The sequence below is a fragment of the Python bivittatus genome, unplaced genomic scaffold (genome assembly GCF_059951505.1).
Source record: "Python bivittatus isolate LINGU-HERP-01145 unplaced genomic scaffold, Pbiv_v1 ctg000780_np1212, whole genome shotgun sequence".
Lineage (NCBI taxonomy): Eukaryota > Metazoa > Chordata > Lepidosauria > Squamata > Pythonidae > Python > Python bivittatus.
The window spans coordinates 2735925-2752401 of record NW_028277108.1 but is presented as its reverse complement, the minus strand read 5'-3'; the positions used below and the strand labels follow the sequence as shown (position 1 = coordinate 2752401).

Sequence of the window (16477 nt, the reverse complement as noted above, 5' to 3'; positions counted from 1 at the left end):
TGTATTCATCTTTAGAATGTCATTGACAGCAAACAAAGACACCCTTAAATCAAGCTTTATTCCAAGCTCTTATTAGCTTCTAAGCCTAGACAGAAGAGCCAGATTCTTCCACCTTGTCAAATATACGTAAATGTCCTGTATTTCATGAAGCACACCTGAATTAAACAGCCTGTCCATGAAATAAGAAATGGTAAAGAGGCACAAAGCAGAAAATTAAGGTACTGCATTAGTTCTCTGAAAGACCAGCTACCTTTGGTCCTCCAACTGACACCTAATTCCTGAGCTTGTTTTCTTCTTCCTCACTGCTCAACCATTTTTCTTCCTGTGTTACGTCTTTTAGACCGTGAACTTGAAAACGGACACTTTGCCAGCTGTACTGAGAGCCTTTTTGGACTAAAGGACAAAATGTTAATTATTTAATATTTACACACTGGTGACATCCTACCTGCATTGAAAGCTGTTATGTTATTCCATAGCATCACTAAAAGTCAAATGGCAAGCAGTCTTGTCATCTTTACTCTGAAGACCTTCTGGAGAAGTTTGTAGAGGTGGGGTTATAAAGCCTCTGTACTGCTTACTTGACTTCGTTAATTTCTTAAGTTCATTAGCAAAGGAAATGCCTTTTCTTTTATCATCTCGGCCTGCCTGCCCAGAAGAAAGAAAGGAAAGAAAGAAGGATCACCTAAAAGAAGTGATCAAGTGTGATTAATACATACAAATGTTGGAAGAAAAACCTTCATGCAGAATATGACTTCTGTTATATTATTATTAATAAGAATATAGTTAATTTCTTCTTTTCTCTTTCCATAATAAAGGTTTCTATAAGATGCAGAATGAACCTGATTCATACCTATGAATCATCTAAAGATTAAAAATAATGAACTTAAAAAGCAAGCAAAGAAGAATGGGTGGACAGATCTGCCAATTTTACTTTCCCATATTCATTATGTCTTGGATTTCTTCCATTTTAATCCATTTCTGATGATGCAAGACTAAAACAGCAAAACTTTTTTAGAGATGTTAAAGTGCATCGTTTTATATACTGTTACTAAACCCAAACTGTATATCTTACAGCATCTCTTTAATAATTTACTTACTTGGACTTGTTCCTTAAGTTTAAGAATAAATTTCCCAGCTCCTTTCCATTTGTTCTGAGCCTGAAACACACACTCTTGGTCCAAAAGGATCCTCTGACATGTTTTGGGTGTCGAAGACCTTTTGTTTGCTGGCTCTTTTGTCACTTCTTCCAAAAGGACATAATCACCTGGATTAGGATGGTTCAGAATACTATAGGAGTATTTGGCTTTGCATAAAGTCTGTGAAAGAAAACAAACAGGAGTCAATAAGCTTCCCTCAATTTGTGGGTGTTGGCCTCCCGGGGTAAACCAGACAGGAATCACAACTAGATGAGCTAATGTTACTTTACTGTAAAGCTACATTGACAGAATATTGCAAATCTGAAAGTACATCTCTCCCCCTCCCTCGTCTCCTTTACAGCCTGAGAAACTAGGGAGGGTCTCTTCTGAGCCTCTTGCCCCTCCCCCTATCCAGCTGCAGGCTATGCTCTCTCTTTTCTGACTGTTCCCTTGGCAGCGTATCTTGGCCCAGTCTCCCAAGGTCTTTCCCATATTCCATCTCAGTGGGTCAGGTCAACATTCAAATGATTGTACCCTGCCTAATCCGGAACAAATGATTGTTCCGGATTAGGCACTTTCATAGTACCTGTTAAACATTCCTTTGAATGATATTCTACGTGTCCACAGAAGAGCAGTGTGACTCTTAGCTAGGAGAAAGCGAGAGCAAAGCGACATGTTCTACCTGCTGGATTACATCCTGGGCTGTGCTGAAGCAAGGAGTCTTGATGACTGTCCGAGGTTGCTCAGGGGAAACATCATGAACTTGAACAAAGAAACTGTCATCTTCAGAGACTGCGATTGCATCGTCTTTTTCCTCCTGACAGACATTCCCTGTATTTACACTCTAGAAAAATATTTTAAAAATTAAGAACATCTAGGTTTTAAAAGGAGGCTCATATCACTTAAGAACACACTGAGGTTGCTCCCTCAAATCCCTTCCGGTCTTGCAAACTAAAATTGGGATTACAGTAATTGTTTCTGAAAAATAAATAGGAAGATCAACGTGATATTGGCCACACCATATCAATTATGCTCCTGTTTGCAATGACTATTAAAAATAAAAGGTAGTGCAGAAAATGCATACATTTATTTTCACTTCCTTCGGCCCAGAAGACTAGAGTGATAAACTGATAGGCACTTCACCGTTTTTCATCTATGAAAAACGAACAGTCACTCACGCCTTTGTTATCTCCCAGATAGACTACTGCAATGCGCTCTACATGGGGCTACCCTTGAAGAGTATCTGGAAGCTACAGCTGGTCCAGAATGCGGCCGTGCGGGCTATTTTTGGAGCCCCGAGAAGGGCCCATGTAACACCATTGCTCTGCGAGCTGCATTGGTACCAGTTTGCTTCCAAGTCCAATTCAAGATAATTCATAAAGATTATCACCTTTAAAGCCCTACATGGCATGGGACCAGGCTACCTAAGGGACTGCCTCTCCCCTATGACTTCAACCCGTCCCACCCGGTCACACAGAGAGGGCATGCTTCGGATCCCCTCAGTAAAAGAACTCTGACTAGCGGGGTCCAGAAGGCGGGCCTTCTCTGCGGTAGCCCCCGCTCTTTGGAACATTCTGCCCCCAGTGGTGCGATTGGCCCCCTCACTCCTGGCCTTCCGAAGGACCTTGAAGACCTGGTTCTGCCATTTGGCCTGGGGTGGGGAAGGAACAGCTCAAGCAGGGAGATGGCTAGCCCCATAGTGGCCGGCTGTCCCTGCCCTGATTTTCCATCTTCTTGGATTTTTTGCTTCTAGTATTGTTTTAATTGTATATATGGGATGTATTTTATACATATTTATAGTTTTAATCTCTTTGTAACCTGCCTAGAGTCCCCTATTGTAGGGGAGATGGGCAGGAGAGAAATCCAATAAATAAATAAAGTAAAATAAATGATGCAGTGATTCAATGTCACCTGATCTGATCGCATCTCATATCACAACCCACATGTTTTCAAGAAAGCATTCACAAATAGCCAGTTAATGGTACGTTATGCTCTGGTTTCATCATTACAAATATATGAATTATACTGCAAAGTACATCAGTGCTTATAATCAGCTGGCAAAATAAAATCTGTCAGTTTTGATTCCATTTTCCTTCCTTCTGCTAGTAGAGCTATTTTATCCATAGGCCCAGGGATGGAAGAGGCCATGCTGACATTGTATATTTGAATTTTCAAACAGCTTTTGATAAACTTCCTCATCAAAGGCTCTTGACTAAATTTAATGGGGTTGGGTTAAGAGGACCTGCCCTTTTATGGATTGCTGTTTAAAAAACAGAAAGCAAACAGTGGGGATAAGTGGGCAATATTTTTCAATGGGAAGAAATATGAATAGAGTCCGTCAAGGATTGTGTTTTTTTTAACTTGTTCATAGATCAACTTGGGATAAGCAGAAAGTCGGCTAAGCTTGCAGTATCATTTCGCTGAGTGAAAATCCTTTAAACTGGGTGAATGAGGTCAATCAAATGCCAAACGCAGTTCAAAAATCCTGACTTCGCATGTATGTTTATGGAATCTGAGCTATGTGTAATAAATTAAAAGAAAAAACACCTTGGGGTGAGGGTTATCCACAGAGTATGGTCAGAAAAAGTCAGGATAGTGGCTGCACCTTGACTTTTTATACCATATCCTGCAGACGACCCTGTCTGGGGTCCGAGTGGATATCCCACTAAAGATGCCACTTCTGCGTAGCAACTGTGGCAGTGGCAAATTTCCTGCTAGGAATGATTAGGAAAGGGTTTACAAACCAAACTCCTGACCCTGTAATGTCCTTACATGAATCTACTGGACATCTGCGTCTGGAAGATTTTGCATGGTTCTGCTTTGTTCCATTTGAAAAAAGGATATCGCAGAGCTGGGACAAGTGCAGAAAGTGGCAACGGAAACGATCGGGGGTCCAAACACCTTTCTTAATGGTTGGAACATTTGGGACTCTTTGGCTTGGCAGAGAGACAACTGAAGGATGACACCTTTGGAGAAACGGGACCGGGATTTTCTTCCTCTCTTTCTCAAAACACTAGGACAGCCATCCAATGAAACTGTTTGGAAAATTTAGAATAGGAAAAAAAAAAAAAAGACCACTTCTTTACATAGTGGGCAGAAAACTACACTGGCCTTTCCCTGTTGCCTTTCCAACTCTGCCTCTATTACATCAACCTCAAGCCAGGCCCTTCTAAGGTAATCTGAGTTAAAGCCTAACAGATGTTATATAGCTTGAGGTTACCCTTGGATAATGTCAGAATATAGGGAGAAATATAATTAAGCACTGAAGTCTGGAGCACTTGAGGGTTGGCAATATGGCCAAAAAAAAAAAAAAGAATATTTGTACCATGGATCGGAGCAAATAAGGACACGGTACAGAAATGGACCTCGGCCCGTTCCAGCAGGGCTATTATGGTTTTGGTTCAATGGTTCTGCTGCAGAGGTAACTTCCAATAAGCTATTTTCTATCCGTCTATCCACAGCAAATCTCATGCTTTGCTGTGTATTTTACTGTGTTGATAAAATCCAGGACATTACTGGTGAGTTGAACAGTACCCACGGGGGGTGGGGGTGGAGGGGTAAAAAAAAGTCAAGATAGTGACACAACCAATGTGACTGAAGCCCCACCCTTTTAATGTGATGCATGTAAAAGAGGGCGGGGCTTTGAAAGCATGGTTGTGGCTGCCATCCTGACCTTTTGAACATCCACTCCCCCGTGGACACCTGTGATGGTATTTTTAAACCCTGAAACCTATTTGGAATTTAAAAATTGGATATAGTTTAGGGCTGGAATCTCACATTCTTATCTTTCTCCACTATGCATTTCCTGTATTTTCACTTTGTTTCCATGCTAATTTTTCCTCATTCAAAACCGAATCTTCCGTAACCCACTTAATGGTCCAAGATTTCTTTCTGTTAAACAATATTGTAAAATTGGATAGACTCATTTCATGTACCTTAACTATTTACTATTTGTTTTTTTTAATATATTTTTGTTAGATGTTTTAGAGAAAATGTAAGGTACAAATAAACAAGGGAGTTACAAATATTGTAGAGGTTATAATTTTTTAGTATATCATTTAACTGACTGTGAATAACTGAATATATCATTTTAAAATCTTGAGAATAGCTATTAAGCTCTAAACAAAGCATAGGTATCATATGAACTGCAATAATTTTGCTGATTCTAGTAAGACTATTCTAATTTAGAATTCCTATAAAATTAAAACATAGACCTTTTACAGAGACCAACCCACTGGATGTGGTCCAATCTGTGTATTGAATTGTATTCCAGGGATAGGTTCCAATTTGAATAAAATTCTGTGTAAGATTTATTTTTAAGATACAAAGTTATTTTAGACATTGAAGCATACTCCCACAATTTGTTAATCATTCATCCAGAGAAAGGATCAAACATCCTTTTCACTAAAAGGCATATTAACCCAAATCTAATTCAGTACACTTCATGGCAATATATGGTTTCATAAAATTTAGTAAAAAATATTGCAGATTAAAGTGGAATTCTACTTTTAAGATTTGTTTCATTCTAGTATGAATCAGGTTTCCAAAACTGTTAAGCGTTACCACATTGCCATTAGACATAAGAGAATAGTCCAACGTAATCACTGCATTTCCAGCAATTTTTAGAAAATGAACTATCCATTTTAACAATCAGGACTGGGATAATAAAGCTATGATACAATATCAGTTTTTTTCTAAATATAATGTTCAGTATAAATTTAATATTCTTCTGTTGAATTCCCCATTGTTGCATATCTATTTCTGCATCTAAATTCTGTACCTATTTAATCATACAATCTTTGATTTGCTTGGTTTCTGAATCGTACTTCACCAGCAGTCTATAAATGAGGCCCAGCAGATGCTCTGAGTTAGGTATTGTAAGATTTTCAAATTCAGTCAAATCTCTAAGTGTTTCCTCGGGCTTCTATAATTCTTTTAATTTTTTCTTTTGTTGTTGTTGTGCCTTCTAGTCAGTGCTGACAACTGCCTAGATTAGTCCCTGCTGTTTTCTTAGCAAGATTTTCAGAAGTAGTTTGCTACTGCTTCCCTCCTAGGGCTGAGAGAGGGGACTGGCCCAAGGTCACCCAGGTGGTTGTGCCACAGGTAGGACTAGAACTCACGGTTTCCCGGTTTCTAGCCTGATGCCTTAACCATTACACCAAACTGGGTTTCAGTTCTTTCAATACTATTTCCTTATTTGAAGATATTGAATCTAGTTAGGTGCACTAAGCCATTGTGAAGTAAGAGTCTCAAAATACTTTCTTTTTTTTAATAATCAAAGCTTGCAAACTATTATCCCTCCACTGAGCAAATTTCTTTGGGATTTCCTCTACATAAAACTAAAAATATAATAGTGAAGCAAGAGGGAAGAATTGGGCTACTTTTTTTCCTGTATTTTCCCCAGATATTCAATACATCGCTTAATATTGTATGATCGCTTATAAGTTGTTTGTTTCTGTTTGTATCAAAGCAGAGATATTTGTACAGCCCATCTGGAAGTCCTGCCTCTTCTGTAGAAGTGGTCCTGCTGGAAGGAGATACAACCCACTCTGTAACCCATATTAAATAACTGGCATGGTAAGTCAACTTAAAATTTGGGGCTGCTAGTCAAGGTTGCTCTTTTGAAACCTCTAAAATCGTCAATTTAATTATTGGTCTTTTATTGGATCATATGTATTCCATTACTTGTTTGAGCCAGTCATCTAACAACCTGTTTTCAATACATATTGTAATCATTTGGAAGAGAAAATTAAGTCTTGGTAAAACATTCATTTTAGCAATAAGCTGCAATTCTTCTTAACTAAGACAATGTTAGGTGGTTTTTTTCCATCTGGAACTATCTGCTATATTTTTTTTCCAAATACGTGAGTAATTAACACCATCAGCATAATTCCAATTTGTGTTCTTGAGTTGCTAGTTTAACTCCTAAGAGTTAATTTTCTTGACATGTTTTTCAGTTCCAGTGGTTTTAATGCCAATAAAAATAAAGGAGAGGACACAACTTGTCGTGTCAGTTTAAGTACGGTGCATTGTTGTGATAGCGAACCATTTACTGCTATGTTGGCTTCTTTTTATTTATGAATACTTTACATCCATGTGAAAAACTTCTTGGCCTCTGGCTAAGATCAACTGTAGTATCTGCTTATCAGTTTAAGGTGCCTAACTATTTATACAGTGTTATATAATTCAGGGGATGATCCAGGCAAAGTCCCTCACTTCTAAAGGACTTTTCTTATGGTTCAGTTCATGGGATGTGGGCCAGCTAACAGGCCTTCTCAGAGGTAGCATCCACTGTGTGAACACCCTTTCCCCAAGGTTCAGGCAGCCCTGACTTTATTCAACTTTAGGAAATAATTAAATAATTAAAATTTAATATTGCAACATTTGGTTCTTGCCAGTTATGGCAGATACTGTTATTGCATTATTGTAATTTATTATTTTTCTTTTTCCTGTTTATATTATTCCTATTTGGGGTTTTAATTTTATTTTGTTGTTAGCTGCCTAGAATCCTTTGGGATAGATTATAAATACGAATGAATGAATGAATGAATGAATGAATGAATGAATGAATGAATGAATGAATGAAATGAATGAATGGCTTGTTTTAAAACAACACTAAACCCACCCTCAAAACAAGCCACTGGATGGCTGATCACAGAATGGGACTGCCCAATGAAGTGCTTCTTAATAGGCAGCTTACTCTACCAATTGACTCTGATCACTTGCTTACAGGTTTAGGATTTTTATGAAAGAAAGCTACACACATATTCAAAAAAGGCTTATAATGGTGGTGATGGTGGTGGGGCTATTAGATAAAGCAATAGAGCCAGTTCTCCCTTTTGTTGTGTGGCCCCTTCATCCCGCCAATTAGCTGTGTCCAGAAAGCTGCAGGCAACAGAGCAACCACTAACTGTGCTCTGCTCTTTTCCCTACCCAGAAAGAGAGAGAGAGATCTAGAGACGAGCGCCCAGGAGCCCAGAGTGAGGGGTTCAGAGCACCAAAGTCATCAACAGGTAAAGGACTCATCCTGCAGCATGTGGGTCATCTGACTTCACCACTGCCAGTACTGTATGAGTAGGAAGCAGGGTAATTTGTCCTCAACTTTGAATTAATATTCATTAGTTTGAGAAAAGACACTACTTTAATACTGGTACAGCTAACCACGACTTGAGATTGTCTGATGTGGGTAAACAATGAGATGAAAGCAACTTCATGGGAACATGGCAGAACAAAGAGTTGCTAGGGGATGTTTGTACCATGGTAAGGTAGAAAAGGCCCTAGCCTCTCTTACTATCAGTTGAAGAGTTAGATGCTTACTCTTAAAAAACAACAACTATCTTCGTTAAACTAAGAGGACCTACAATATATGATCCATTTCACACAATTCAGAACAGCAACCTTCGGTTTATTATTCAATGCATGCTCAAGAGTGAGTTATGTCAATCCTGACTTTCTGATTATACTTTTATATATGAGCCTGCAAACATTCAATATACATACATACTGTACATACATACATATGGGGAAGGAGGATGTAGGGTGTGCAAGTGAAGAAAGGTGGGGGAGAGGGGGAAATATATATAGGGTATGTATAAAAAGAGAAGTTATATTTTAAAGAATAATGAGGCACTCAAGATCCTAATAACCAATGAAGAGTATATGTGTATTTGTGTGCATAGGTAGTCCTCGAGTTATGACCATTCGTTCAACAACTGTTCAAAGTTACGACTGGTTGCTAAGCACCCCACGATCATGATTGCCATTTGCAACCTTCCCTGCTGGCTTCCCCCAAGCAAAGTCAATGGGAAGCCAATGAGGAAGGTTGCACGTTGCTGGGGTAAGTCTCTCCCCCCTGCCTTTCTTTGCTTGCACAACCTGCACCCTCCTCCCTCATTTCACTCACTCACACACACCCCAATCTCTTTTTCCACAGCCTCCCTGCGATTGCACGCGCACACACACACCCTGCACTCTCTTTCCTCAATCTCCCTGCACTCGCATGTACCCCTGTACCCTCTTCCACGGCCTCCCTGTGATTGCATGCACCCCACACCCTCATTCCCCGGTTTTTTTGAGTTTGCGCTGCATCAAGCACCTCTCCCCCAACTCGGTGTGGCTTGCGCTGGGCCTCCCCCACCCCCCTGCAGCACCCCTGCACTCTTTACCTGGGAATCCCTCTGCTTCCTGCTTAATGACCTGCATGTCTTGGGTTATGACCATAATGGCCTGGATTGCCATTGCTAAGTGATGCAGTCACGTGACATTGTACTTTATGGCCACATCGTTTAGTGACAGCAATCCTGGTCCCAATTGCAGTTGTAACTCGAGGACTACCTGTACACAGTCTCCAACTGTAATAATTAAATGTAAGAAGTAATTATTAAACAATCATTCAGGGTATTTATTAAAATAGAAAGTAAAGGTACAGAATAAACCATATCCCTGCTGACATTCCACTATAAGATTAAAAGGAAATTAATGCATTTCTCTGTTCAGTTGTGACCAATATGTATTGACGTGGGATGTTCTTTTAAGTAACTAAAAGGGATCAGAGCAAAAATGCTTTTAGCTTTTATTACATGTTGTAATGCACATTTGCAGATGCAAAAACGTCTTAGAAGGCAAAATAACATCTTCAGAACAACTTCACACATTTAATTTAAGTGCTTTCATTAAGAGTGCATAACAATCTAGCCTCTTTATAATGCTGGAGTATTCTGTACAAATTCCAAGAATAAATTCCAGCCAGCCGAACATGCTGTCTTTGTCACTCTCCTGATACTATCAGCAAGCACTATATGTCAAGGCAAACAGACTCACTTCCTCACGCATTTTAAAGAGAATTCTTCCGACATAGCCTTCCTCCGGGAACCAGCTGTTCAGGAGCTGGACGAGTTCTTCCTCAGGACCAAGCACTCTTTGGAACGGTGGCTTCCTGTACTCAGTTCTGTCTTTAGATATAAAGCATTTCTCCTCCATCAAAAAATAGTCAGTAGGATAGTTTCCAATGCCATTTGTATTAGCCAAAATCTAAAGCAGAACCATGGTGACAATTAGAATGGCAAAATAATGAACATTCGATAGCAAAAAAATCTTTTATTATTTATCTGGCATATATTAGAAACATATTAACTAACTACTCAGAGGATCTTTCTTAGAGTGATGTACTATCTGAACTTATTTCAAGAGAGGCAAATGCTATTTAATCTTATTTTTGTTCAATCTAGCTTGCCAGAGTATTTATTCAGAATCCCAAGATAGTAGAACATTTTCCCACTGCTGGAAGAACGATGTCCTTGAGATAATCAGTTGAAAGATTTTCTACTCATGAACTTAGTACTTTTAGCTTTTCCTCCACATGAGAAAATACATTACAAGCAAAAGTCTTGCAATGAAGCCAACTTGCCTGGCTGTGAGAGACATCTCCTTTCTCACATACCATCCAAGCACCCTTTAGGAAAAGCAAGAATTATATTGCTGCATCACCACCCGTTTTTTTCTTTAGGATCTCAGTTTTTCTGTTCCCCTCAAGAATTACCTGCATCACTCTTTTAGTGTCATAGAATACTGACAATTAAACCCTCTCAAAACCTTTGCTGGCAACCCTGAAGTATAGAAAGCGATCAATTTTTTCCCCCAGAGATGTTTCATAGTCCATATTTTAGTGCTATATGAGCTATTTGATTCATACTAATTTCCAGACAATTGACCACAGTGACTACAGGTCTAACAGTTGGGGGGGGGAGGGGGGCAGAAGGAAAAGATCTGGTTGAAGCAGATTTATTTATTTATTCAATTTATATTTCTCCTCACTCGCCAGGCAACTCTGTAGCATGTCAGCTCTATGAAATTGGGTTTGAAGACAATTACTGGCCATGATGTGTTCCAGGTACATTTTGATCTAATGAACTTCTTGGCTGCGCATTTCTCTTACTCAAGATGATAAACTAGTGTTTCATGCTTAAGAGAGAGAGAGGAAAGAAAGAAAGAAAGAAAGAAAGAAAGAAAGAAAGAAAGAAAGAAAGAAAGAAAGAAAGAAAGAAAGAAAGAAAGAAAGAAAGAAAGAAAGAAAGAAAGAAAGAAAGAAAGAAAGAACATGCAGAAGCCACTTTCTGATTGGAGGAAGCGACTGGAAAAGCTGGAAGAATGACAATTGCCAGCACCACTCATACATGTAGAACATTTTCAGTTTAATTTCATCTATGCAAATACAATAACATCTTCACAATTACAAGAGCTGACAACACAAACTCCAGCTTTTTTTTTTTCCCCCTTCACAAGCTCACTGCTGTTCTGGGGGAAAAAGATGAAAAACTACAATTGACAATTCAAGGGGGTCAAGCAGACTATTTGGGCTTGTCAGTTATCATACTGAGGATTTTTGCCAAAGAAATTGCCACATTCCTTCACTACTGTGAAGACAATGAATCATTACACAGGGCTTAGGTGCAACTGCAATGAACAGAACAAGTGAAATAAATCAAATCAGAGCTTTTTTTATGGGCACAAACCAGCAAACAAATGAAAGAGAAATTTAGAGAATGTTTTCTTTTTTTAAAAATGGTATATTCTTATATGTATGCCAAGCTTCCAAGATCTAGCACCCTCTAAATGTGGCAATACATCTGGAGAATGTTGTATTAGGAAATAACTCCACACAAAAGCTACATGATGTACCAAATATGTGGCAAATTAATTTTATGCAAAAACCACATTTTCCTGCAGAGAAGCTTCTAATGGCTGCATTCCAGCGGGGAGGTTGGAAAATGTCATGCATTCACTTGAATTTATAATCTCATTCAACAAAAACACATCAAAACATTTGCCCAGTGCCAGCAAAACTTCCAAGGTAAACACTTGGGAGAAGTATGCGTAGTACAGGTAATCCTCAACGTATGAAGGCACTTGGGACTGGAATTTCCATTGCTAAGCAATGCAGTTGTAAAGTGTGACTACATTGCTTAGTGACAGCAATCCCTGCATTCCCAGTTGTCATTGTTAACTGAACCCCATGGTCATTAGGCAAGGCAACTTCCTGCTGGTTTCCTACAACCCAAGTCAGTGGGGAAGCTGGCAGGAAGTTGCAAGTCCCAGGCCAGCAGGCAGGCTGCCTGGTGGGGGAGGGAGTGAGGGGGTGTGGGAGAGTGTCAGGGAGGGTGTGTGAGAGTGCATGAGGGTGCAAGGGAGATGCAGCGAGGATTGGGGAGGATGTGTGGGTGGCTGGCGTGGCGTGAGTGCAGAGGGGCTGGGGGAGGGTGTGCGGGTGGGGATGACTTACCCCAGTGACTTGTGACCTTCCCTGCCAGCTTCCCTATTGACTTTCTGGGGAAGCTGGCAGGGAAGGTTGCAAATGGTGATCACGCGATCGTGGGGTGCCGCAACCAGTCATAAGTGTGAACCAGTTGCCAAATGTTCAGATTGTTATCACGTAACCGCAGGGGTGCTGGGATGATCAGAACTCCAAGGACCGGTCATAACCACCATATGTTCAGCGCTGTCGTAACTTCGAACAGTCACTGAATGAATGGTCATAGGTCAAAAATTACTTGTAGTGTTGACTACATCGATCTTAGATCTTAAGAAATCAAATGACTTACTTCATGCAAAACTTACTTCATGCAAAAGCTGAGCTACTGTAGTTCTTTGCCTTACAGGAAAAACTGTAAATGGTTCTGGACCAGGAACTCCATGTATGGTGACTTTGTAAATTACAGCTGCTCTCCATTCTGCTGTGCTGAACTGCTGTCCAAAACACATACACCAATAAGTAAGTAAATAGTACTTGCTTCTGTATATTGTAATATATTGTACTCAAATAATATCAGTGCTAGACATCTCTTAATAGCACATTCTAATTTCATAAGGCCCAACTCATATGTCAGGAAAGACTTCAGGACAGATTTCTGTAGGCAAACTCTAGGTACAATGCAGAGAGAGAGAGAGAGACTACTGTGATTCAGAATTTATGATAAAGTAAGCTATGACTCAACATTAACAAAAATAAGTAAGGATAAAGAATAGTCAGAAAGACTAAATGAACTGAATTAATTCAAATGAGCAAATTATTATTTGTCCTATAGATCAGGGTTCCTCAACCTTGGCAACTTTAAGACGGGTGGACTTCAACTCCCAGAATTCCCCAGCCAGCTGGGGAATTAAAGTTGCCAAGGTTGAGGAACCCTGCTATAGATAACTCATGGAGAACTGGGTAAGGCTCAGGAAATTGGAGAAATACAACTGCTTGCTTAACAGTATGTAAAAACTAGAAAAAAAAACAGACTATGAACTGAGGGAATGATCCAAACCAAAGCTAAGAATTAATTTGATTATTAGAATGTAAGCAAGTGCTTATCTCTCAAACTGAAACAAGCCAGAGTTAAGCCTGCTTAACACTGGCTGGCCTATATCTCTAACTTTCTTCTTCCAAAGAAGCAATAGAACCAAAAGGAATACACTTTATATACATACACAGAGTTTAACCCGGCTGTTCAGCAATTTATACAGAAGAAGTTATACGTAGGCTCACAATATGGGCCTTTCTGTCTGCTAGACTAACCTCATTTATGGAATCAGCATCGAACTACTAGTTCAAGGTACTTCATGGAATTTCATGGGATGTAATTTTGGGTCCAGTGCTGTCTGATATAGTTGAATTTTTAAATGAAAAATGAGCAAATGTATTCTTGCACAGGAAAAAAAAATGTGCAAGACTGGAAAAGCTGGTAGAAGTTCAATGAACCTCAGGTATTAGTAGCTGAGATTCAAGTAACTTAAAAGCCACAGTGGTAGAAGAAAGCAAGCAATATTGAGTATGTTTAATGGAACTACATCCTCTGTAATTGTCATCAGCAGTCAGTGAAGATTAGCTTGGGCAGGAAGAAAGCGAGCTCCATAGATCCCAATGATCTGCTCTCGTTGCTTCCATAGGAATGCACTGAGCGTCACAATAAAGATTTTAATTGTCTACTCAGATTTTGGTACCTAGCTAAATAAAACTGTTAAAAATCTAATTAGAAATACACTGCTAAATATACTTTAGTTCATTACCGAAGAAGTAGGTACTGCGTTCATAGAGGGATTTTCTTCCATTCTTCGGCTGTTGATAAACAAACTTGAGATTTCTAGTGCTTCATTATGCAGGTTTCGTAACTGGAGATGTCTGTAACCTTAAAGAATGTATAATTGGAAATTGCAGAGAAAAACAATAAACTAGAACACATTCTAAAATGTGTGTTTTGCAGAGAAAAATGCGATGCTTATTGTGCTTAAGATGTACCAATAAGGCCATTTATTTCATAAACATAAACATATTTTGACTAGAGTTTAGAGAAGTCTTGTAGGACTCAGCAAGGGCTTCCGGAATATCCTGAAACATGAAACACAGTTCTTCAAGCACTTTGGGACTTTTCAAGTGGTACAAGGGCCTACATCTCATCCTCCAAACATGCCATGTCTTTGCCTGCCTTCCCAGAATCACGTGGATCACTTTTTAAAAATAGTGGGCTTTTTTCTTGGGTACAAGGAATTAAATTAGTAAAGGGAGTGGGAGAATGAATGAATGAATGAATGAATGAATGAATGAATGAATGAATGACGTGGCTGTTTATGACTGGACTGCATTATAGATATCTGAACACATTAAACTCTTCTAGATTATGTGGCCAAAACCACAATCAGATAAATGAAAAGGCAACTAATGTCCTCTACTCTATCAAAGCTGTTTTTCAAACAGCTCATCTTGAAAAAGATTCATTATAAGACATACAGGAGGATTCTCTTATCAAAGACAACATAAAGAAATTCAGGGTGGGTACTATAATCAATGGCTGCTCTGGAAATTATGAACTAAAATGCCAACAGTTAAGTTGCCTATTCACTTGTATGACATAACTTGGCTAAAAATTGCACAAATACTACAGGTAGTCCCTGGGTTAAGAATGCCTAGTTTATAGACAACCCATAGTTAAGAATGGAGCTGTAGCAAAATTCAAGTTAAATACACAATGGTTTGAGTTCATTACACAATATTAGTTATACAGTATTATACAATAATACTGTTCTGGCTTACATACAAATTTGACTTAAGAATAGAACTCATTCTTAAACTGGGGACTACCTGCACAGACTCCTCCCTATGCTGGGTAGGTTCCAGTAATATAAAGTAATATAAAGAGATGACAAGTGACGGCTGTCAAGATATTTTTGAATTAGCTGTTAGGATATTTTGGAACTAGGATATTTCAGTATACACTTAAGAGGTTCAGCATGTTATGAAACATATACACAAACTAACAGGTGTATCTACTAGAAAGGAAGAAACTACTCTGCAGTCTAAGAATTCCCACCACATCAGCAGTCCAACACCTTCTAAACAATTAATCTCTGAATAGCTAAACATCCTCTTTCTTTCTCACTTTCAGTATGTAACAGAGGCAGCTGTGCAGTCAAGACTGACCCAAAGACTTACCCTATCACTTCAACCTTACAAATTAGATAATTTAAAAAAAAAAAACCTTTAAATACATTTAAAACATTTCGTATTTTATATGCAAAGAATACAAATTAGATAATTAAAAAAAACCCCTTTAAATACATTTAAAACATTTCGTATTTTATATGTAAAGAATACACAAGAACCAGCAAGTCCAAATCAAAACCCTTTTTCCATGCGTCAAGAGATATTGCTATTTACAGCAGGGCCTTAATCACAAGCAATAAAAGCTGTGTGTGCTGCACCAACAATTTTGGTGCTAACAACAATCTGAATTTGTGATTACATGTTTGTTCACTAGAAGTAGAACTGTAGGGCAGGAAAATACTGAAGGCATGTCATATATTTTTAATAAAATACCTCAGCAAAGTAAGCAAGGAGAGCAGAGTCTAGCCCGAAGTACCTGTATTTACTTTTTTTTTTTTTTTACACCCTCAGGTGACAACTACTACGCAACGTAGTCTGGGCCTTGCACACAAGCATTACCTTACCTCTTTTTAAAGCTTGCAGAGGAATTATTCTTTGGGCCATCACAGCTGAGGAATTGTTTTCAACAACTGCAAACCGAAGGAATACTAGATCCTCAAAGTGAATCCGGAAAAGAAACTGTTCGTTCCACATGGGATTTAGAGTATTGCGATGAATCGGTTTGGTGCGGAAATGGCAGCTGTCCAGAGGCATCCCAAGCACATCCAATTCAATGCATGGGCTTCCTGTGCTGTTGCTAGGACAAACGTTCTGCCCAGACACAATCTGAAACAGAAGTTAAAAAACAGAAGTTGATACCGGTGATTTTCATGTGTTTTTATTCCCATACTGAAGATTTCATGAATTTTCAAAAACAACTACA

General features: G+C 39.0%; 1 protein-coding gene across 4 annotated transcripts in view; it reads right to left on the bottom strand.

The window, feature by feature from the left end:
- Positions 1–16477, bottom strand: part of PLCE1 (phospholipase C epsilon 1) — a 153321-nt gene that overhangs the window by 1829 nt on the left and 135015 nt on the right. For 3 of the 4 annotated variants that reach the window (XM_088128955.1, XM_088128957.1, XM_088128958.1), the window contains 7 exons: positions 16119–16380; positions 14184–14302; positions 12750–12878; positions 9957–10166; positions 1819–1980; positions 1098–1316; positions 446–645 (listed from right to left, as the gene is read on the bottom strand). In XM_088128955.1, the coding sequence (XP_087985081.1) occupies positions 466–645; positions 1098–1316; positions 1819–1980; positions 9957–10166; positions 12750–12878; positions 14184–14302; positions 16119–16380 (1281 nt within the window). In that variant the 3' untranslated portion in view covers positions 446–465. The remainder of the gene's footprint in view (positions 1–445; positions 646–1097; positions 1317–1818; positions 1981–9956; positions 10167–12749; positions 12879–14183; positions 14303–16118; positions 16381–16477) is intronic. The other variant, XM_088128956.1, reaches the window with a different exon arrangement.